Genomic DNA, 25,397 nt, shown 5'->3' with positions numbered 1-25,397 from the left:
TTAAAAACGAATCAATATGCTTTTATTGGTGTAACTAATAAACTAGAAATATAACTGAACCCATATTTGAATGTAACCAAACACCATGTACACAAATATAGTCAGGAATAATACAAACTGCTCAATTAGATTCAGTAAACAAAATAGATTCCCGCTTAGAAACACTAGTTAAAGGGCTATACAAACATATCTACAAGGAAAAAGTACAAGACGAATACGAGAATATTCACATATTTAAAGCTCCTGTGTGACCTGAGAAAATAGTGATCCACAGCCTTTACTAAAGTACATTAACAAACAGCTTTGTACTGTTATTTTTAGTATGATCATTCAGCAGTTACACCTAAATGAACTGAATTTTTATTCAGATATACACTATGTATTTATGTGTAAACAGTGTCTCTATATGCATGTTCTACGAGCACATTTTTGAGAAAATTATTAGGATATTTTAGAGCTCCATTAATCTTAAAGATGTTTACACTGGGAAAATGAGTGACATGGAAAGCACAACAAGGCAAAAATGGGTGACATCAACAGTGCATGTCAAATGAGCAACTGTGCAATTACTTGGTACAGTAAATGTACTGATGGAATATGCTTTTTTTAAACAAAGGCAAGATGTGAAATTAAATCTAGCACACCTTCATTTCTCAAGTTTGGTCTGTTCCAGGTTTGTGCAACCTTTGCTATATACTTATTTTAAACACATTTCCTGCTTTTGCAGCTATCAAAAAAGTAAGCTCATATTGTATTTTCCTGAAACCTTCAATCAAGGAATCAACGGGGTGGTCCATGTTGAATTTGGTCTTTTCAAAAAAGAAATTGACAAGTTGGTCCCTAATGAATCATACTACTTTCATCTATCTGGGAAAAAACAAAAAACAAAAAAAACAGAAAAGGTACATTTCAGCCTCTAAATTGGACTCTTGCAATCGTTCAGTGTCACGGCTGCAGGCAGGGCGTCCAGAACTGGTTATTGAGTGAACATTCAGTTGAGTGGTTTTGTCCTCAGTTACCAGACATTCCCCTGTATGTTCTACTCTTGGGAGAACAGAGTGCCAGTCACGGTCCACTGCTGCAGATTTTTATGCAGTACAGTGCCTTAAATCCTTCAGTCCAGGGGTTTGTTAGGAGGGATTTGTGAAGATCACCCTGTGGTTAGGTTGTGGCCTGGTGGCTCTAGGGTCTCGGCGATGTCCTCCAGCTCATCCAGAAGCTCAGTGAAGGAAGGTCTTCGGAATGCATCCATCTGAGAGAAAGAAAGAAACTGGTTAAGCTTTGGTGTTTCATTGAATCTGCTATATATACATCTTCAAAGCAGTTAACCAGGTGATTTGGGCTGCCACATTGTGAATGCTGAAGGTGAAATGTCTCACTTGGCAGGTGTTATTCCTATTCACGCCATATTAAACACACCACTTCATACCTGGCAACAGCTGGCCGACAGCTGCAGAACCCGCTCTGGGCAACCGTGCACCAGCTCTCTGAACGATTCCACATCCAGCCCATAGTCCTGTGAACACAATGATGTACATTTTGATGTAAAAACAAACAAACAACCAATGAACCAATTTTCTTTTCACTCGTTCCTTTGAAAGAACATGGAAATGCTCCATACTAAAAGATGTGGTGTTGTCAGGTGAGTCTAAGACAAACTCCATCTTACCAGAAAATTGTAGGACAAAATTGTAGGTTTGTTGTACCAACAAACTCTAATTATAAATTGAAATTCTCAATGAACATTACACAATGTTTATAGTTGGTGTCAGTGCAATTCTGGTACATAATATATATGTCTCTTATGCTCACCAAGGCAGCATTTATTTGATGAAAAATACAAAAACATTAAAATCTTAATTATTCCAAATTCCAGTAGTGTGTACAACATAACCATGTGTCTTTAGCCTCATACATAAATTAACAACTACAGTGAAAAAGTAGATTGACCAGAAAATCATTATCCTTGATGTGGTAGAAGAACACAATGAATAAATCCATACTAAAGAATCTAAATGTCCGTACGATGGTTCCCTTGACCAAGATCAGATCTATCTGTTCTCTCCCCTCCAGACAAAATCGGTTGTCCATCAGCATTAATGAAGCGTAAATGACCACACTGCTGTACACCAGAGGGCAAATACTCTGTCTGAGCTTACTTTTATCGCCAGTGCGGGAAAGAGAACCATACTAATTCATGCGACATAACAAGCCTCTCTTACGGGTTATTTGTAACCATCCCAGAGCTCATGCAAGTACTAAATTATGCATTCTGTGTAACGATTTAGTGTAAATGAAAAAACACATTTGCCTTCATTTATGGACAAATCTTTTGAAATAAATCCATTTAAAGGACATATATTTGTGATCTGGAGAATTTTGATTTCATGCATCAAAAATATAATCCATGTCTTAGTGAACAAACTTCATTTTAAAATATTTATAGTCATAAATTATTTGTATGTTATGAGGAATTGCTTGAATTTGTTTTTTTTTTTGCCCAGAAGCAACACAGTACGACAGTGGGATGAATATGAATGCAGTGGATATGGATGCAGCATATTTATTACATCAGATATTTATTAATAATTTTTGCATTATTTATTATTAAAGTATTTACTTAAGATTTTATTAAAAAAAAAATGAAAAGAGCAGTGAAAGTTTGTTGCACTAATGTTTAATTTAATAAAAAGGGTTTAATAATATTGTTCTTTGCTGTTTTTTTTTTTTACTATTCTGACATCAATAAAAAATACTATATTATATATATATATATATGTTTGTACTAGTATTTTTATTGATGTCAGTATACTAAAAAAACAATTCCCATTGTATTACAATTTTGCCACCAAAACACGACTTTGTGGTGTGGAAATTTGTGGATTTTATCATTGATGGCCATTTTCTACAAGAAAAGTAAACACATTTTTTAAGCATTGCTTTCCTAATGTATGCGATAGAAGGTTGATGGCTTTGAGTATTTACCTGTGTCCTGGGAAGCACCTCTGGGTCAGCAGGGATTCTTGCTAAGATCTCACACAACATGATCCCGAAAGAAAAAACATCAACCTATGATTAAACAGGGAAAAACGGCCAGTCAGCAGAGGTTGAATTCAGTCTTTAATCACATCAGCACCAGCACTGCCTCTCTCTTTACCCCTCACAGTGAGGAAGAAACAGTTTACAGTTTACTGCATTATAAATGACTTTCCAAATCTTTTCCTCAGCCCTGACCTGATTAAGTCTGGCATCAAATTAGATGCAACTGCAAAAGGTTATATGGATTAATGTGAAATCTGTCAGTAATCAATACTAATTTAGTTTTCAGGGAAAAGACAATTCAACCATGAATGTCCTAATATCATACACTTTCATTTTCAAAGTCGTCTTTGTATTTGGTTCTCAGTACCTTGCGATCGTACGGCTCTCCTCTAAGCATTTCAGGGGCCATCCAGAAGGCCGAGCCCACCAGAGACAGCTTCCTGTCTGGTTCATTTGCGGGCAGTTCCCCCACCTCTCTGGCCAGCCCGAAGTCAGTGACCAAGGCCTCCCTGCCACGCGAGGTCACGCGGATCAGACAGTTCTGCATCAGCAAAAACAACAGATTACACATGAAGTTTGTTGCATGAATCACAGTTTGAGATCTTTATCTCACGGCTATCACTACAGCATGAGGAAAGAAAGCAGTAGGAAATTGGTAAAGCACAACACAATAAGGAAGATTTCTCTCCATCTCAGATTACCAAAACGATATGCAGAAGTCAAATCAGGTCACCTTTATTTATATAGTGCTTTATACAACAGATTGTGTTAAAGCAGCTTTACAGTGATAACAGGAAAATGATTCAACGATGCACACAGAGTTCAGCTGTACAGCAGTTCTAACAGAAAATAGTGTCATTGTTCAGCTAAAGTCAGTTCCATTGAAAAGATCATCAATTATTAGATTAGTTCAATTCATCTATAAAGCAGCTCTGCAGCGTTGGCTGATGAGAGAGACTTGTTATTTTTCAAAACAGAACTACCAAGCACAGTTACAGAATTACACCACAGGATGGCAGCATTGCTCTATAAAAGGATTCGGATGAGCACTATGAAATGTTGTCTTTCACTCTGCTTCTCTTTCACAAAATCCAGCTAGAGCCTGAAGAAAGATCCAGTCATTACCTGACTGATCTATTCAAATCTGACCTGGTCGTCAAAGCTGTGGAACTTTATAGTTCCTATTTTCCTCTATTTTCTATCTTAAAACAGAAAGTTACGCCTGTAACATCAGATTGGACTAATAATATATATTTCTATGCAATAAATAGTATTATGAAAAATGTTTATTAAATAATAATACTTATAATTGTAATTATTTTATAATCTAATAATATTAAATAGATAATATGAAATATAATCATTACATTTAGTCATAATTAAATATATATATTTTATTCATATTATTAATTATACATTATATTAATATTTTTAGTACACAAAAACCTAACTGAAGTGAGTTTTACTGAATCTTCTCTCCATGTTATTCAGCGAATGTGTGTAACCAAGTGAATTTCATTCTTCACAGTTCTTTCCATGAAACAATATGTCTAGTCGGCTTTCATTTTTCCAGTCAATGAGCCAGTAACATTAGTGAAATGCAAAAATTGATAAATAATATGATGCTGAATAGTGAGAGAAAACACATGAGAGAGGCATCCAGCTAGGCTTTCATTACACAAGCATCATCTACACACAAAAGAGGGAAAACTCTTCTCTCTGACTTCACACAGTAGAGCATCAGGTAGAGCTTTACATCAATAAGACATCAATGAGAATGTGCAATGCAGTTGTGAGTGTGGTATCAGGCTCTGAGGTTTCATGTGTGGCAGTAACAGTACCCCTGTATTTTAAATACACCCACTGACAAAAAGCATATATACAACCACACTTGAACCAGAAACTTGAACTTCTTGTGTTATGTAAGCCAGTAATGCTTCAACCCCACACTGATAATGGCATCTTTGCTTCAATTAATGCACTTAGATGACAGAAAGAAAACAACACGGTGGTGGGTGAATGCGTGGTATGGTAGGTTGTGTGTGTCTAAGTGTGTTCATGGTTAGGAATAGGTTTAGGCAAAGGGTTAGGGGATAGAAAATATAATTATAATTAGTAATAATAATAATAAAATTATGTATAATAATGGTCAATAGAAACATCATGATAAAAGCATACACATAAATAATGTGTATTGATTTTAAAAAAAATATTTAAAAATTATGGATAGGGTTACACTCTGAATCTGTAGTAAACTATAGTAGTGATTTTTGTGCTATGGATTTAAAGGAGAACTCCGGTCAATTTTAACATTGAGCTCATTTTTTTGTACATTTGGAGTGCTGTCAATCCAGAGAACAACGACAAAAATCGGTGTTGCCTACACCGAGTTATTCTATTTTTAAAATTTGCACCCTGTTGACTTCAATGGGGCAAGTACTAAACCTGCTTTTAGCCTCTTAACATCCTTGATGTGTCATTACAAGTGCACAGAAAATGTGAGTGATTCCTTCAGAGTGAACACGAGTGAGTCTGACTGCAGTAGATGTGAAAGATATGTATAAAAATGATGTTATTTAAGCCAGCGCAAATACCTTTGTTTACATCCTGTTTTTCGGTTGAAGTCCAAAGTAGTCGATTGCCGAGTTCACGCGCGTGATCATAGGTATTAAACCTATGCGTGTGAACTCTGCAATCGACTACTTTGGACTTTAAATACAGGGGTGGTGTGGTCTCCTTTAAATACAGGGGTGGTGTGGCGCAATGGATAAGACACATGCCTTTGGTGTGAGAGACCCGGGTTCGAATCCACTGTGAGACACCAATGTGTCCCTGAGCAAGACACTTAACCCCTAGTTGCTCCAGAGGCGTGCGACCTCTGACATATATAGCAATTGTAAGTCGCTTTGGATAAAAGCGTCAGCTAAATGAATAAATGTAAAATGTAAATGTAAATATCACAGATCATGTGGCTTGTTCAGGTGTGCTATTACTTCTCTAACTAATCAGATTTATGTTTTCTGCCTGGCAGATGATAAAAAGAAAAAGAAAAATCCCTCGGGCCAGTAAACAACCCCCTAGCTATGCCCCATCTAACAGGGAACATTCTCAAAAACTTGGCTAACATTCTAGCAAGGTTCTCTCAAAGTTATGAACAAACATTCCTTTATTAACGTTAATAGAATGTTTGTTCAAAGTCTTTTTAATACCATTATCAAAAATGTAATTCAAAACCTTCATGCAATTTTTTTCTGAAACTTTATAGTTGGATGTTAGTCTAATGTTTTTTTTTTTTGTCTCAGATGGGTTGAGAACATTCAAACAATGTTCTCATATTGTTTACAAAATGATCAAATTTAACATTCACTTAATGTTTTCGCTAACGTTTAATTAAACAAGAAAAACGTATTTAAAACATTTAAAGGTGCAGTATGTTATTTCTAAAAGTCGTTGCTGAACATTTTAGATGTTTGAAATCAACCTAAACAAACACACCCCTCTCTTCATTGCTCCGCCTCCAAAGCTCATCCTCCAATCCTAACCGCCCTGCTCCGAGTCGGTCTCAAACCGCGATAGCCAGCGGGTGCACTAACAAGGACGCTAAACAGTAAACACCTTCTCTAGCAGTCATCAGCTTGCACAACTCTTACTAGCTGGCCTCTGTTACATATGCAATGCGAGACTTCGTTGTTAGTTGCCAACAGCACAGCAGCTCTAGACAAACAATGACACTCAAAACTAGTGATATTCACGTATGGAGCGGAATCAACGCAACCTCTGTGTCTGTTTTCAGGCCTTCCCGCTTAGCTCTGTCCAGCGCTGGAAAGCTTTTCTAAAATGTTCTCATATTTTTTTTTCACTGATATTTTTATGAGCTTTTCACTTTTGTAATGTCTCTCAGCCATCTCTCTTTCTACAGTCTTTCTTCAAATCTCCCTCTTGCTCGTTTTCTCTCCTCCACCGTCATACGCCCCTCAATGCCGATTTGCTACACGTTTGTTGTTGTGTCTGGTTGTGTCGGTTCGACCAACTTTCAAACAGCGTTTTTCAAATATCGCTTACCCCACCTTTAAAAAAAATAGGATGTTTTAAACATTTAGAGAACATCCAGAAATAACGTTTTCATAACTTAATGGTAATGTTAACAAAAAGTACGTCGAACATTTTTGTTGGCTGGGACCCAAGCAACCATTCCAAACACCTTAGCAACCACATACAGAGGCAATGTGATAAACCATTCAAAACCCTTTATTACACACATAGCAACACCATAGCAACCCAACGCATTGCAAGCACCACCATACATGCCAACCCTCCCGATTTGTCCGGGAGACTCCCGAATTTCAAAGCCCCTCCCGAAAATCTCCCGGACCGACCTTTCTCCCGAATTTCTCCCGATTTCCACCCGGACAACAATATTGCTACACCATCCGTCACTGGGCGCCGTTTCAGACCAAACGCTTGCGCTCCCATGGCGTCTGTCGTTGCTATGCAACCAAACTGCGCTCTCCATGATGACGACGTATCAGCAAAGGATTAATTGATTTCTAGCCCTCGCATTAGCTTTACTGCTAGATATATTTCTGGAGATGATAAGGAAAAACCCGCCTGGAAAAACTAGCGCACGTTGCTTCCATTATGAGCGTGCTCACCGCGGCCGCGCGCCTACGGTTGAAATAACAACCTTGAGCGCGAAAAAGACGCGATATGTGAACGGCCCCTAGAAGCAGATGTCTGAAATGAAAGGCAAGAACAGCTATTTATTTAGCTTTAGACTGTTACATGAAAATTTAAAAATGAAATGTCATAATTATAATGTTTTGAGAGTTTACTTATGTAATTGTTGCATTAGGCTATGAAGTAATAAATGTTTATTGATAAGATCTAGCCTAGCTATTTCATGTCTTTTCATTTACAGTAGCATGAACCACGAGTAGTCGAGTAACTCGAGTATTGTTTTGATAAGAAATCGACTAGTAGTAGTCGTGCAACCCCTAGTAGAGGAGTGTTGTTGTTATTGTAAGTTACAAATTAGGGTGTAACCTCCTGAGGAGAGGCCTTAAGGAATTGAATTTGTCAAATAAATGAATTACATTTTTCTTTCCGTTTGTGTGTGTTATATATATGAGTATGAGTTCGAGTCCCCCCCCCCCATTTTGAATATCTCCCTAATTCTGAGGTCTCAAGGTTGGCAAGTATGAGCACCACTCACATTCTAGTATGTGAAATCTATTTTTTTCAAATCCAATATTAAACTGTTTAAAAATAACAAGGCTAAGGCTATGTCTGGTTTTAGTAAAATTGTGTGCGTGTGAGCAGGGTGAGAGGATAAAAGCTTGAAAGTGGACGGGAGTCAGCATGTCATTTTATATAGAGAGAGCGAGAAGAAAGGAAAAGAGGTGAAAAGCAGTCGCAGGTCTGGTGTTTATGAAATGGTGAATGTTGGGTACAGCATTAGCATAATAAAGGTCTGACCTCCTCATCTCTGTTCAAACACAGTCCTGTGCTCACTGCTCACTGCAGCCTGGCAACAGACACAGTTAAATCTGTCAAGACCATGACTGCTTTTCACAGCTCAGAACTTTATAGGATCCCTTCCCAAAAAGTAACACTTTTGTATTTTTGTCTACTTCACTAACAATATTAGTGACCCGTCATATACACTACAATTTAAATGTATGGGGTCTAAGAAATTAATACTTTATTTGGCAAGAATGCATTAAAGGCAGGGCTGGCGATTTTTTCCAGAATTTTGTTTTGTTATGCTGGATGAAAGTTTCTTCACATCCTGATGGCAATCACTATGGCTACATTCAGACTGTCAGTCCAAATCCGATTTTTGTGCATATAGATTGAAATCAGATCAGAATTAGCAAGTGTGAACTGGAAAAAACATACATTCATATGTGGTTTGAAATTCTATTCAAATCGTATTTCTGGAAATCCGTTTCAGTCTGACCGCTCTGATCGGATTTCGCATGGTTTATGCGACTTTCCCACACCACGTAAAACGTAAACGTCAGATGTTGTTATTGGAAACATGCTGAAAAAGTTGCAGCAGAAACAAGGTTGTGTTGTTGCAAAGTGCCGAACGAGCAGAAGATAATGTAATGGAGACATGTTTTGAAACCGGTGGAGACGACAGCACAGAATAAAGCCACTCATACCAGCCTCCTACGGTTCTGCCGCTGCCTCAGAAGACGCAGTAGTCCAGCGTGGCGGATACACGTTGTCATGCGGTAAAAAATAAGACAACATCTGTATTGCAAACCCCTCCATGTTGCGGTTGTTGTTAACACAAGACCATTGCCATAGAAACCAATGCAGATATTCCAGAAAAAGAAAGACCAGCATGGACACACAAATCAGTGTGGACATCAATCATTTTAGATCAGATTCCAATAGAATAAACAAATAATCGGATTTGGACTGACAGTGTGAACATAGCCTAAGTTAAGTGGCTTAAATGTATTTATAAGTATGTATATCATCTGTGGAAGGTGTAGGACCATAACATTTTCGTCATTGGCGTGTGTTATGCGCATGCTCAGCCGCATCTAACTTCCACTGTAAACACATGTATGATGCGAAAACAAAACCATCGAGCGAAATACCGGAGTGAACATGGCTGTGAACGACTTTTGCAGATTATGTGAAGTAAATCTACGCATCCACGGTACAATCAGCGTCTACGTCACAGCTCTCAGCCCGCCCTCTGTTCGTTGATTGGCCGGCTGTTTTCAGGCCGGAGGAAAACGGGGAAAACGGTTGCTATCTCAGACTGAGTACAGAAGCGAAATGAAATTGAGTGGAAGTACGAAGTCTGACGTAGTCAGGCTAACGATGTCCTACCTGCCAGTCAACATATGTATTTCCATAACTTTGCGCAGACATCACACTTTATCAGCGCATTTCATGCTTTGCAGAGTTAGACAGACGTCAGTCACTGAGCACCGCAACCGAAACAGCAGCTTTTAAAGTTCCTCCTGACAATTAACAATTAGATTATGCTGTGTTCATGCCATAACTACAGTAATTTGGAAGAGATGGAAACCCGTGACGTTATACTTGGAGTGATTCGCGACTCGAATTTATGTATTTCAATGCCAACACTATCAACGGCGAAATGAACTGCAGCAGTCAGGTGGTACAGGTCAGTGCTCTTTAAGTTATTCATGTTCTTTTTCATTGTAATGTTATGTGCTGGGTAATGTGTAATGTTCTGAAGGATCATGTGACACTGAAGACTGGAGCAATGATGCTGAAAATTCAGCTGTCATCACAGGAATAAATTACATTTTAAAATATATTAAAAAGAGATCTGTTATTTGAAATTATAATAATATTTCACAATATTTGTTTGTTACTGTTTTTAATATTTTAATCAAATAAATGCAGCTTTGGTGATTATAAGAAACTTAAAAAAAAAAAAAAAAAAACTTTTGAACGGCAGTGCATTTACAGTAGAGTTTCATTTTTGTTTCCTTTACTGCACCTGTACCATTCTGTAAAAATATTCAGAAGAAAAACAGAAAGAAGCCCTGGGCTAATCCTGTTCCTTTACAGGACACGTCTTCTTAGGACACAATGTTCTTTACAAAATTTTTTTTAAATACCTTGGCCCATGGTGTGAGAATGGTCACATGTGTTTTGCTATCTACGTTCCATCACTCTGCTTCTGTGTTCATAATGGACAAAGGAAAACCATAACCGTAGTAAATCTCAGATATGACTTTACACCTAACCAAAGCCTTTCACTCAAGATATTATCAGTTTCACACATTGAAAAACTATTTGTTACAAAATGCCATTCAATATTTTTATAGTTTCAAATGTGAATTTAAAGTATCCAAAAGTGAATGGGAGTCAAAAAGATATTTTTGCAAATATACCACACTTAAAATGCATCATTTATGCATTGAAATTCATTCACAATTTAGATAACATAATATCAACTAGCAGCATCAGCAAGCAAATAATGCAAGACCTTTTTCCTAGAACTAACTTCACTTTAGTTGGTTAAATGGTAATTGTAAAAATAACAAAAAAGAGTGAGTTCACTTTTATTTACAATCATTTTATTTTAAAAGATATTAAGCGTTACTAAAGCATCCAGAAAACTTTTGGGTCACTGTGTAAGTATGCCAATCTTCACTTTGACTTTGAGTGAGATTGTGTGAGATAATACTATGGCTATCTCATAACTACTATCAGAAATTAAAGCAATAAAAAAGTACAAAAAGTACCAAAGCAATAAAAAAGTCTTTGCCACAGCCAGCTATGTTATATGGGAAAGGAAGTAATGGACACAAGAAAAGTGTACGAACTACCAGTTAAACACTGGAATACGTGGTCTTGCTGAATCATTTTGTCCACAACATGACTCAAGTCAGGCAAGTTAAGAGTGAAAAAACATTAGCGCATGTTTCATTGGATTGGCATTAGAAATGTCTGTCATTATCTATAATTGCAAGGCGTGTTTTTGGCCTCAAATGCCTTCAAATCAAGGTTGAACGCTGCAAGGTGATGTTTCATAATATGTCTTTGCCATAAACTGCTAAACTTTGATCCCTAAAGGCTGCCAACACACCTTAGAGTTGAGGTCTCTGTGGTAGATGTTCTTGTAGTGGAGATAGGCCATTCCTCGACTGATATCACAGCCCAGTTCGATCTTCTCCCTCCAGCAGAGGCTGACATCATCTCTGGCCAGCAGCTCCTCCAGACAGCCTCCGCTAACATACTAGGAGGAGGAGGAGGAGGGAAGCACATGAGATTATAAAACACTTCCAATCCTGACCTGATTTATACAGTGAAAACGCAACTCACTTTTACAGCACGTTAAATCAGGAAAACTTTCGCTTTGTAGAAAATTATATACTCTTGACACATTAGAAGAACATGATGGTGAGTCACTGGTTGTGTCATAAGATTTGACGGGCAGCCCATTGAGAAAGCATGTACTGGATACACTGAATTGTGTATACTAAATCCTAAAAGTTGTCACCCACCTCGAGAATTGGGTACAGCTTGTTCTCCTTGACACAGATCCCCAGGTACCTACAACAAGAAAATTAGAACATTTATTAGCTATGACAAATCTTTATACATCTGTGTAAACCCTTTTAAATTGACTTGAGATAAATTATAAAGCTCTTACTGTAAGTGAAATAAAACTTAATTTCAAGCATTTTAGAAGTGCAAAATAAGCTAGATTTTTACATTTCCAACCAAATGTGAGTGCCTATCGAAAGCTCACTGCCTTAATGCTAGGGTGTTTACCAGATACTATAGTAGTTTTTAGTTGCTATTGGGTTGCTAGGGTGTTCTGGGTGGTTGCTAGGTTGTGCATGAGGCCACCTCAAGCCTTTATAATACTATGGCCTGAATACAAAGGGTCAAATGTTTACTCTTACCCTAAGTATGAGCAAATAGAAATATTAAAATCAGTCATTATTTTCATGTTATGAATGATAACTAATAAATGTCTGATAATACTATTTTACCAAAATAAATTAAAAATAAAACAAAAATAGCAAGTCAATCGTTTCACATTTTACGAAAGAATTTATGCATCACAGCATTGTACAGTGTGAAAAATTGATATTCATATGGAAATTTGCTAAAGATTATATGTAACAGTGTTATTAAGATTTGAAGACTAACTAAGATTTGAAGTTAATATATTGAATTAAAATATTAGAATTAACATGCACATTTAAAGGGATAGTTCACCCTAAAATTAAAATTCTGTCATCATTTAGTTGTTCCAAACCTGTATCAATTTCTTTCAATTTATGAAGATATATTGAAGAATATCGGTAACCAAACATTTGATGGACCCCATTGACTTCCATAGTATTTTTTTTTTCTCCATACTATGGAAGTCAATGGGGTCCATCAACTGTTTGGTTTCCCTTATTCTTCAAAATATAGAATTTTCATTTTTGAATGAACTATCCCTTTAAATATCCAATAATGCCTGACACCAATGAATTAAAAATCTCTAATACTTGCCAAAAACTGATATGGTCTAGATATATAATGCATCCTAACAAGCAGTACTAATAATGATGCTTGGTTTAGCAAACATTACTAAAGCTCAGTAACTAAAACAAGGGCTGTGTTGTAGGCATTACAGTCTCAAAGGCTGATGCTTTTTGTAGCCAATCACTGGTTACTTTAGTTAAAAGTCAAGAAATTTGAACCCAGTCAGGTTTTATTATTTAGAGTCAGAGTTGTTTTCTTCCCATGTTCTGAGTGGGCGCTATGAGCATCAGGCCGGCGTGGGATTGACGGAAGTGATTAATCGTGTGCGCAGGGGCGGCTCACCTCACTATGTTCGGGTGGGAGAGTTTCTGGAGTAGACTGATCTCCCTTACAATGCTGTTCTGATCCACGTCGTTCTTATAGATCTTCACCACCATTACTTTTTTTGTAGTGCTGTGCATCACCTGAGCGGTAGAGAACAACAGCATATTCACTTGTGAGTTTCTTTCACTGAGATTCTGTAAACACATTCACAACGAAAAAGGAGCATCCCTCTTATTTCCCCCTGGGGTAATCCTCTTCCTTTACAGCGCTCGTTTCCTTTAGTACACAATGTTCTTTACACAGAATATAAATTAATGATTTCTTGGCCCGTGGTGTGAGAATGGTCACAGTCGAGGCATGTGCCACAGTTTTTCATGCTCTGTGTGCACTGATATTAAACACGGTATCTATCACTGATTCTACGTTCTATCACTGTGCTATTGTAAAGCTCTGATGTGAGCTTAGTCCACACCAAAGTCTTTCTTTCACTCAAGATATCAAGTACAAAGGGTTTCACACATTGGAAATCCCCTTATGGCATTTTTGTGAGGTCTACTTGTAACAAAATGCCCTTTATTTTCTTTCATGAGGTAAAAGTAACGCAGGAGTGAGAATATTTTGCAAAACAAGAAAATAAAAGCATATACTGTAAAAAAAAAAAAAAAATGTGGTTAACAAAATGTAATTCCTCAGTTTTTTTTTTTTTAAATCACCTAGTTATTTTCTTGTTTGTGAAGGCTTTTAAGAGCATTTAAGCTTGACTGGGTGGTGACAGTACATGACGTTAACCTCTATTTCTTTGTTGGGTTAAAAACCGTCTGCAGGACGTAGCTTGTTTTTGGGAGACTACAGACACGTCATGTCTGTACAGTTCTGTTGTAAGGACTAATAGGGCCGTGACTTCCAGACAAAATGAATAGTAGATTATTTGGCAGCATAATTTGGTATGGAACAAAACCTTTGCTCTTGAAAGGCTGCAAGTGGTGGAACAAAAACATTTATCTTGAATGCCTGAGATCTCATTGTGCCTCATTTTCACAGCTTTGATTAAATCAGTGCACATTGGCTAAAGGGCAGATTATCTAATCAGATTCTGTGCTGTTCAATATCAGCGACACAGCAGCTGCGTCCATTTTTACATGCTGCCTTTAGGAGATTCTAGCAATTTTTTGCAAACTTTCCATCTCCAAACAGTAATTTGTTTTTGCTCCTCCATTATTGACAGGAAACCCTTACCTTGTAGACCTTAGAGAAGAAGCCGGTTCCGATAAGCTCTGCGCTGAAGTCCTCCCAGAATTCCAGTTTGCGGACGGTGGTGCGGAGTGGGTGCCAGCAGTCGGTCTGGCAGTAGGTGTCTGTGGACTCGCTGAGCAGCGTGGGACTGACCGGTTCCGGAGTCTCATCTACCTCACACATCTTAGAGATCTCATCTGCAACAAAAAAAGCAGAAGCAACAGAGATAAAGCTTAGTTTTAAACTGCAGAAGTGGATGTAGAGCAATCAAAGCAAGCGAGATTTATTTGTAGCTGATGATTTTTTTGTAATGCACCAACAATTCATCATAAACAGCGCCTTAATCATATGACGTAAGACCAGTTTTGTAGTAAAGCCAGCATTGTTTGAGATCAATCCTAATGCCCAACACTGCATCTATGCGGAGGATTATCCACAGATACATGAAAAAAAAAAAAAAAAAAAAAACCTGAGATGAAAAATGACAAGAACAGACAATGAAAAAGATTACTTTATCCTTTGGTACTTTGGTTTGGTACTTTTTTGTACCCGTTTAATCACAACTCAATTATATTTCAGGATACATTTCTTTTCTCCAGCTGTAACCTCATATAATAATTCTGTTATACATTAAATAAATCTGTTTCTATACTTTCAAGACATGTGCGTAGTTGCAAAGCCTTTACAAAAATCTCAATCATACAACACACTTAAAGGGATAGTTCTGTCATCATTTATACCGTCAAGTTGTTCCAAACCTGTATGAATTCCTTACTTCTTCTGAACACAAAAGAATAGATTTTGAAGAATATGAGTAAGCAAACAGTTGATGGGCACCACTGACATCCATAATATGAAGAAAAAAGAAAAAAAAAATACTATGGAAGTCAATGGTTACTATCAACTGTTTGGTTATGGACATTCTTCAAAATATCTTCTTTTGTGTTCAGCAGAAGAGAGATTTTCATACAGGTTTGGAACAACTTGAGGGTATAAATTATTTTTAATTTGAGGGTGAACTATCAAGTCAAGTCAAGTCAAGTCACCTTTATTTATATAGCGCTTTTTACAAAACAGATTGTTTCAAACAAATCAGCGTTACAGTGATAACAGGAAAATAATGCAACAAAGTTTGTTTCGTGTGTACAGCAGATCTAGAAGAAAATAGTATCATAGTCCAGCTTAAGTAAGTTCAGTGATGGTTAATTTTCATTGTAAAACAGTTATTAATTTAGTTTACAGTGATGTCATTGTGTTTTTTTTTTATATAGGTCTACAATTACTTTGCAAATGATTTTCATTTCAATAATTTCAGTACTTTTTAAAAACATTTCCATAGAAATGTGTATATACAGTATACTGATATCAACCAAAATTGTAAGAATCTCATAATATAAAGTTTTGTTTATATCGTTCACCTCTACTATAGTCATAATTCACTGCATGCAAGTTGAACAAGGATCATACACTTCAATGAGTTTGCGATGATGTCAAATCTCTGAAACATACTCAAGAAAGAGTTTTGTTTGAGAAACAAGTAAAGGAGATATCCTTGAGCACACCTGCAGAATTTACTTTGTTGTCAGAGTTATATCCAATTTCAAATTTACCCAACTCGAAAAGAACCTCTGGTTGGTCACTCTGGATGTTGGCCAGACGTCTTTCTATTTCAGTTGGCAGTTTTTGGTGTTCTATATAGTATGAATGGAATCCGGACAAACTACATACAGTATCACGTGACCTATCAGTGTCAGTTTCGTCGATTCTTAATGACCTCACTGGATGAACATGATGTCAAAATGTAGACTCTGGTCTAAATAAAAAAGGGGCCAGCCAAAGTTTATATTTATTTATGTCTTTCCTGATGCTTGGTGTACTGTAGATGATGCCATACACTGTGCAAGCCTTTATGTGCTACAGTAGCACAAACTTGTGGCTGACCATGAGATCTATAAAGACCACGGCTTGCAAATAAAAAGTCTACGTGTACATGTGTGCATAGTGCGGATAATCTAGACATTTTATTGAGCTGCGCATTAGTGTCTCAGCTGGAGATTACATCATTGCTCGATTGAAAACGCGTCATTTTTGGTGCCCAGAGCACCGGGTGTCCTAACTGCCCAATAACATGTTTACTGGCTTCCACACATAACATCCTTACAGGGTTTCTCAGTGATGATCCTGCCACAACCTCCATCCATCAGCTGCCACCGACACACCAGCCAATGACCCAAGGCTACTGACACCAACACACTCCCTCGCACTGTATTACATATGTGTTGGCTTAGATATTCAAAGCTCTGTATCGGTTGCAATAATCCCAAAGGCAATGAGGCATTGCTGCTGCACTGGCAAGATCTGTGAAGTAGAGTTCATATAATATCAGTGTTAGCTCAGCATAAACAGCGATTAGATAACTAGCTGGCCACACATATGGAGAAAAGGCTATAGTCATTAGAGAGTCTAAGGGATTTGCAGTGTTGCTCTGAAGTTTGTCTACAAGATACATAATTTAGTCCATCAACATGTTTTGGTCAAGTTTTTGGTCAAAGCTGCCAATTAAAATTGTTTTGACCTTGTTTTTGTGCTTGTCGTTGTTTGAGTTTTACAAATTACAATGTACTACCCACAAAGCATCAGAATTACTTTGTCATTGTTTATTTTGGACATGCACAATGAAAATACAAAAGTTGATATTTATATGAATATGGTAATCATTCAATACTAGTGCAATATGTATTTACAAAAATCTATTATTTTATCTAATCTCTTATATGTAATATTTCAAAATTTCAAAATTAAACAAAGAAGATGCTCAAATATTAGATGGTTTTGATTTATTTCCCACTATTTACCACACCTGCCAGTGCCGGTGACTTAAGAAAATTTACCGGCCATAAATATTTTTTACCGGCCATGAAAATGTTTTTGCAAAAACAGGCAGTATTGACACCAAAATAGTGAAAATTCACAATTCTCATGTACAGAAATTTAATTAAGCAAATGTAAAATAACACTGCATTGTCTTCACTGTATTAAACATCCTTATTAATTAACCATTATTAAAGTGAATAAAGTTATTTAGTCAAGAGCAGTCAGTGATTTTTGTCTTTGTGCTTTTTTGTTTGATTAACATTAAAAACACAGACAGCAACAGGAATATTAGGCTGCTGTCACTTTAAGAGCGAATGCTCTTGTACACATGCGTTTACTTTCTCAACTGTTTACGATACTTAAGACATAACCGACAATGTTTACTAAAAAACTCGCTATTTTTTTATAGAATTTTGTGTGAATTTGTCTGTGATTTTGACGTGGCCTTGTTAGAATTCATAAAAATGTTACTGGCCAACTGGTGAATGACAACGTTTCATATTCTCGCCATGCCAATTTTTAACTTGTATTTGGCACTTGGCGACTGTGAATGTTAGGCTAATAAATATATATACTTTCCAGATATACATGGTCACTATATATTTCCCATAATTACATTAGTGTTATTTCATAGCTTTACAATTATTCTAAATTTGCAAAATATTAACAATAAAGAATCAGCCACAACTTTATTATACTGTTTCACCAAATACCATGGTATTTCCATCTGATACACCTGTATTACAGTACCAGCACAATACTGTATGTAAGGATGATTTGTGGAAAAAACATGGTGTGTGTTGAGTGCACATATGCTAACAAAAGGTGTTGATTGAAACGTTTCTTTTTCACATCTGGTTGATATTAAATGCTTCCGCATTACACTTGTGTGTGGTTTCATGTGTGAACAAACAAAAGCATTTTTCCAAAAACTTCCATGAATACTTTATGATGGCATATGTACGTAAGATGTAATAAGATCCATCGGGGTCTAAATCTTGGTATTTCTGTTATCATCTAAAGGGATCATTACCAGAATTATATAAAGTAAACAGCACTCAAAGATAGACAGGTCACCTAACCATCAAACCTGACATAACAACAGATAAGATAAGAAACTCACAAATCCTGTATGATAAGAGAGAGAGAGAGAGAGAGAGAGAGAGAGAGAGAGAGAGAGAGAGAGAGAGAGAGAGAGAGAGAGAGAGAGAGAGAGAGAGAGAGAGAGAGAGAGAGAGAGAGAGAGAGAGAGAGAGAGAGAGAGAGAGAGAGAGAGAGAGAGAGAGAGAGAGAGAGAGAGAGAGTGATTGCTGCCAATACATAACTGGCTGATATTTGATATCTTGTACAATCACGCACAAACCCATGCACATGCACGCACACGGATGCACTGACTCTTAATGCCATCCTCGAATGTCATTGTCGTTATGCGTGATACTTGAAACCTGCTTCGCCAGACGTACCTTGCCTCTCTCACATGCACATGACAATGGTGAACGTAGGATCGAGTGACGTGGTCTTTGAGGGGTTTAGCAACCCAGTGAGTCAAAAGACCAAGTGTGACATGGACACGACATGGAAAGAACAAACAAGTGTAGAATGGATTCAGATGTGGTGTGACGCAAAGCTCTTGCTTGATCTGTACCTTGGAAAGAGAGGAAGAAATTAGAAACAGGGCTCCTGAAATGGTGAACAACACCTCTTTATCCACTTAAAAAGAAAAAAAGAAAGAAAGAAAAAGGGTCCAATTCTGAGGCAAAGCAAAGCCATTTTTGGGGGGATTGGGAAAAAATAGTGGTTTACAGTGTGTCTATTCAACAAAGTGTTTTTTTTCCTGAGGCCAGCATATTTTTAAAAACCGTTTCCAATGGGAGCGCTGCGTATTCAAAATGCCAGCAACATTGGCGTTTTTTTCTTGTTGCCGAAAGTTGAAACATTTTCAGCTTTGAGTGAAACACAATGCTCATTGCTCATCACTGTCAATTTTTACTCAACAGCCCAATCACAGTGGAGGAGAGGCGGGACTAATACCACATCGACCAACCATCACATCCTGGATGTACAATGACAACTTTCTACGTGGTTCAGCCATCTCCTCATCCGAAACAAAGGCCAGAGCAAGTACTTTACATTGTGTTGACCCACAGTTTCACAGACTAAAATGCATGTTTGAGCTGTTTTAACTGAAAGCAACTTACACTGATATATCTTAAAATATGTCAGTGCCACTGTTTTGTCTCAAAATGCACACAAGTAATGTTTTTTTCTAAGGCATGTTTATTAAAGCTACTTAAATGTCCTATTTGAACTAAGGCCTAATCCTGGCTTAATCTAAGCCCTGTCTGTGAAACAAGGCCTTATATTCAGAAACAAACTATCTGCGAAATCAGATAGTCTTTAGCATTTGGGGTCCACCAAAACATTTTCAACTTTTTACTCTCGGCAACACACAACAACAACAAAAGCACAGCACTCAGAATGAAATAGATGCTCGGCGCCTCATCAAGCTGCTGGCGTTTTAAATATACGTCGCTACCTTTGAAAACAATTGGAAACACTTTGGTGGGCACTCAACCTTTAAGGCATTCAGGTACTGTGATTATCAAAACTCTTCAAAGTCCACAGATGAAGAACAGAATAACTAAAAAACATGGGCTTTTGCATTTAAAACAACTGAGGGTTAAAACAGGTCATTTACATAATAAATAATTCAGTGTAAGGCGAGGACTCTCGTGTGTGTCTCTTTGGACGCTCTCCTTTAGAGATCTATTAAGTTTCCTTATGTCTGTGTGGCAACTGAAACTATCTGGGTCAGATCCCCTCTGCTTTCAATGACGTGAGCTTGAGAGTGTGTGAATGAGACAGAAAGAGTGAGAGAAAAAAAAAAACCCGAAAGAGGCGATGAAGATTACAGTTTGGCTAGATTCATCCCAAAGCTTCATATTATGTTAGAATATTCAGTGCAATGTCGTCTCACAGCTGGTAACTGAAAACACAAGCTGTGAAAATCTGTCATTTCAGATCGGTAACCATCTCTACTCTAAGTGCTTTCATTTGGCCGATAATAACCCTGAAGTCACGGGTGGGTTAAGCAGGTCTCAGTCATCATAGGTAATGCAGACGACACATGCATAATTTACACATACAGGACGGGTGTGATGAGTAATGCATTCTGGACAGAGACACTCCTATAAATGCAGGTCAAATATCAGTACAGCTAATGGACATCTAACCAAACTGCAAACTAGTAATAATCCGGTTTGATTCAGTTTGTTCCATAACAAAAATGACATGCTTTTTTGTTTTTCTAGACTGTTTAAAGGGGTCCAGTCATACATTTGCATGCTAATAAAGTTTATTGCACTAAAAACACTGGTAATTTAGTTTTCCATGAACATTTTCTAGCCTCCCTGATTATTAGAATTAAACATGCTTTCTTTTCTGCTGCTGTGCCTTTATGGATGTCTATATGTAAATTAGCGCTTTGCATGTGAAATGATTATTCAAATGAATTATATAGTTGGCACTGCTTCAAGCATTTCCATAACAAACTCCCTTGCAAGACCTGCATTACATTCTGACAGGTTCACACAACAATCCACACTGAAATGTGACGCAAACTGTTAAAGTTGGACTTGGATGTGATCAGGAACATTGTTGAAAATACATTTTCTTTCCTAACATTATGCAGAGCTGCTGTGCAGTCTAGCAACGAGGAATAGCGAAAGACTTGGCAGAGTATCTTAGTTAATGTTAGTTACATACAAACTGTAGTTATAGTTACTTCTTCTTTTGGAATTTAGGATTAATTGTTTCAATCCCACTTTTACTTCACCATGACTGGCCGAGCCAAACCGAATATCGAAAAGGTCTTGTTGGAGTGGTTTGGAAATGTTAGAAAACAGCACAACCAGAGTGAAAGGATAGTATAAAATTATGTAGAAAACGTTCTTAAAAATAATTTGTCTGATACTCGAATGTTGCCAAGTGTAAGTATCAGTTAATGTCAAAACTACATGGGGTTCAAGAACAAACAGATGTCTTCAGGGTGTGATGACAGGTTATCGGTTTCATTCAAAATAAACAGAGTAAAGGAGTCACCCTGCAGGACATGGATAGCTGAGCTCAGGCAAACACTGGAAAAAGCTGGTGCGGTTAAGTCAGAGAGGTCAGGCACTACTGACTCATGTACTCACAGTGATATAAGGCCATGTACACTATGACCTTTGGGGTCAGTAAGATTTGTTTTAAAGAAATTAAAAATACTTCATGCATTCAATTGATTCAAAGCGACAGTAAAAACTTTTACATTTGTACAAAAAAAAAAAAATCTATTTCAAATAAATGCCGATTGAACTTCATAATCATCAAAGAATCCAGAAAACACATTGGATCATGTGACACTGAAGACTGGAGTAATGGCAGCTTTTTTCTGTGTAACTTATTTTTATATATTGGTGATTATTTGGGATTTTTCTGGTATTTGTGTTTAAAAAAAAAAAAAAATGAGATGATTGGGTTAATGAGTCAAATAATTAGATCAGTTGTGACGGATCACATTTATGTAAATTGTATCTTGCTGAGTTGCTGTGTACTTGTTGTTTGCCTGAGGAAGACCTTCGGGTTGAACATTTTACTCTCTTACTATGATTTATAAGCTGTTTTCCTGTTGGGGACCAAAAAATGTCCACACTAGGACAAGGATTTTGGATATTGCGATCTTTGTGGGGACATTTCATCCCCATAACGTAGGGTTTACCTAAACCACACACACACACAGAGGGTGCGGTTCATACCAAGACACCATTCTGTGAAATTCCACACTTTGTGAAGATTCTGAAGCACCTGACATGAGAAAAAAAAAACACATATCTGCTCGTCTTACCAGACTATCAAGAGGACAGACGCATCAAATAAAGCCTTGAAGAAAGACCGTAGAGAACTACATAAACCAAATTCAGAAAGGCCAAATCACAGTGTGGCCTAAATAACTGATACGACTAGAAAAGCTTAGGCTGTCCAGCAACGTCACCCACACATATGAAAACGAGACTTCCGATGATTGTTTGCTTGCTGTTTGTTTGCTATTTGTATTGCATTGTGAAGCGACCTTGGGTTCTTGAAAGGCGCTATAGAAAATAAACATATTATTATTATTATTATTATTATTATGTACAAGGGTTTAAAGACACTTGATCTCCATTTGCACGTGTACGGATGGATCTACCAACTCCAACCGGTAATATACAAAACGTGAGGGAAAAGGTAATCTGACTTTCCACAAAGGATATTTATTCTAATTACATCAAAAAGAGAGAGATTATAGCTGCAGCTTGAGATCATTAGCAGGCTCACTCAGTCATAATGAATCAAACCCCTTGTTCTCTTTGTTTAGCCTACACTGCATAGATGACCTTTAACCTTCTATTGAGACCTTCCACTACAAATGCGAAAGTCAACAGTGTTTCCAACAACTTTCATGTTGAACTAACTGATGGACATGCTGTCCAAATCATTCATGACTGGCTTTATTCCCCTCTTGGGTGACATAACAGAACTGTCAAAAAGGTAACTGACCTCAGGTATGAGGTGTAGTTTGGCAAAACCCATAAGCAAATATGACACTTAAACAAATTAACTGCCTGTATAAATATATAGACATCTTGTGACCCTGAAGACTGGACATTAAACAGTTCTTTTAAAATGTAACAATATTCACAATGTCAGTTTTTTTGGGGGGTTAAATAAATGCATAGGCTACTAAGTGAGCATAAGAGACTTCTTACAAAAACCATAAAATATTTAATATGTTTGGTAATGTTTGGTAGCTCGATTCAGAGTATAAATAGACATCTTGACTTGAATTGTGTTTAAAAGTATAGGGACATTCAGTGCTTTTTCGACAGCTTCATGAGCGCACAGAAACTAATTTCGCTTTGTCTCTCAGTATGTAAACAAGAAACAAACAAAAAATGCACTGACAGAAATGCCCTTACAATAGAAGTCTATGGGGAAATCATTTATTGTTTTGCTTCCTGTAAAGCAACTGATAGAGAGCGAATCAAAACCAGTCATTTTTTCAATTGATTTAAGTGTAAAACCTCATAAAATCCTGCAATGTTTCCGTTTGTGCTAAACTGACAGTGCTGGTAGACACCCCGCGGTCTCTGTATCTCTCGGTAGATATAAATATCTGATTTATCACCTACAGTACATTTCCATTCGTACTCTCTAACCTCTCAACAAACCTTCACACCTACACAATGTGTCAGATGTCACACAATATAATATAAATCCTTTTGATAGATATATGAGACAATGCAGAGAGAAATAATATTTTTAGTCAATCATTTTTAAAGTCACACGCACATGATTTGAACAGCCAGTAACATAAACACACCATCTATCAGCATGTGACAGTATATTCGTATTCAGCATTTATAACTGAATATTTGCCAACTGCAGTAAATTTCAGACGTCATTTGGTACAGCTGGGGAGACGGGAAGACCAACCCGTCATTTTCCGCTGCAATACAACACAATCCAATCTTCTGACCTAACTTGCAACTAATTTTAACCCAGGCTATTAGAAGGTTCATATGCATCTCAGTCCAAACAAAATATCGGAGATATCGACATACGGCACATAAAGTTAGCCAAAATACGTTCTGCATGGTCCTTTCTTACAAAAAAAGAGAACACGTTTAATACTTACTCCATCGGTTCAATAAGCTGTTCATATGCATCATGAGGAGATCTTCTTCCTGTGACTGCTTCTAGGAGAGACCACACAAGTATGAGCAAGAGCAAATGATACCTAAACATGTGATTGACTTGAGTGTTGATTGACTAGGAAGTGTTTATTTCTTCTCTCCAGGTTTTTTTTTTTTTGTTTTTTTTTTGTTTTTTTGCAAAGCTAGATCTTGTCTACGCTTGTAAAAGATAAAGTGTTAGATAACTGTCTTTAAATAAACTTGCTAGATAAAAGATCATTTGATTGTACATTTGGACACTGATTTGTTCCAGACCATCTTTCGAGCAAAAAGTTTTAAATTGAAACAGTAACCCTAAAATGAAAATAATATATATATTTTTTTATTTTACTATATTTTATGTTATATTAATTATTTTTTTTCAATTAGGCTATATTTTAATTATATAAATAATATATTTTATTATGCTTCTCATAACAAAAAGCAATGACAACAAAAAAAATACACTGTGCATGAGATACTTAATATTAAAATGTTCTACATAGAAATATCTGAATGGTTACTAATATTCAGTAAACAAACAAACAAAACAAACACATGGTTATCTAAATATGAACTAAAACGGTATCCTGCAATATCATTTCTAATTGGATTACAAGAAAGGAAAATACTCACTTACAAAAACACCTGCCTCTCTTCAAAAATCTTTCTGGCACCTTCCAGAGAAAACGTTCGTTAGATGTTGATGGTCCATCAAAGCGTGAATCCACAGTGTTATGAAGAAGACTTCCTCCTCCAGACCAGGCGCGCAGCTCAGTGCGCATTCACGCTGATCCGCGCGCTTTGCTGTTCACAAGCACAGAACGCGCGCACGGCTCAAGTTAATACACGTTTGATCAGTTGCTATAGGAACCTGCGAGATGAAGCCTTCATGCTGAACGGAGGCTCCACTTATCTGCGCATACAGTTCTCAGACTGCAAATCTGTGGCGCTTTCAACACGCGATAGATTTTTTATTTAAGAATTTTTTTTAATTTTTTTTTTTTTTTTTTTTACTTTCTAAATATTCTGCTGAGTAGGCTACTGATATTGTTTTTGTTTGCAGAATGAACAATCTTTCACGAGACCACTGTCCTCTGACGCCCTCTAGTGATGTATAAATGGATTTTTAAGGAATATTTCTTTCCCTACCTACACACATACACATACACACACACACATAAT

General features: G+C 37.0%; 1 protein-coding gene across 4 annotated transcripts; it reads right to left on the bottom strand.

Annotated features, from left to right (window-relative positions):
* Positions 1 to 25,130, bottom strand: LOC307144250 (dual specificity testis-specific protein kinase 2). 4 transcript variants are annotated; one of them, XM_079846489.1, is made up of 10 exons: positions 24,853 to 25,130; positions 24,176 to 24,236; positions 14,590 to 14,783; positions 13,372 to 13,493; positions 12,051 to 12,099; positions 11,633 to 11,782; positions 3,410 to 3,583; positions 2,986 to 3,069; positions 1,430 to 1,516; positions 1 to 1,252 (listed from the first exon to the last, which is right to left on the bottom strand). In XM_079846489.1, the coding sequence occupies exons 2-10, from the start codon at positions 24,207 to 24,209 to the stop codon at positions 1,151 to 1,153; spliced, it is 996 nt and encodes a 331-aa protein (XP_079702615.1). In that variant the 5' UTR covers positions 24,210 to 24,236; positions 24,853 to 25,130; the 3' UTR covers positions 1 to 1,150. The 4 variants fall into 4 exon arrangements, with proteins under 4 accessions (XP_079702615.1, XP_079702612.1, XP_079702613.1 ...); XM_079846486.1 differs by having other exon boundaries at positions 24,849 to 25,028; XM_079846487.1 differs by having other exon boundaries at positions 24,176 to 24,233; positions 24,849 to 25,025.
* Between the last annotated feature and the right edge of the window lie 267 nt (positions 25,131 to 25,397).

Source organism: Squalius cephalus (assembly GCF_949319135.1).
Source record: "Squalius cephalus genome assembly, chromosome: 17".
Classification (NCBI taxonomy): domain Eukaryota; kingdom Metazoa; phylum Chordata; class Actinopteri; order Cypriniformes; family Leuciscidae; genus Squalius; species Squalius cephalus.
Note: the sequence above shows the minus strand (reverse complement) of the source record. Positions and strands in the feature narration are given on the sequence as shown.

Excerpts from the sequence above, each read along its gene's own strand:
- LOC307144250 (XM_079846489.1), bottom strand. The coding sequence starts at position 24,209 with ATGATGCATATGAACAGCTTATTGAACCGATGGA. Across the intron at positions 11,783-12,050 it reads AGCTGTACCCAATTCTCGAG|TATGTTAGCGGAGGCTGTCT; the intron begins GTGGGTGACAAC and ends TCCTCCTCCTAG. Across the intron at positions 1,253-1,429 it reads TGTCGGCCAGCTGTTGCCAG|ATGGATGCATTCCGAAGACC; the intron begins GTATGAAGTGGT and ends TCTTTCTCTCAG.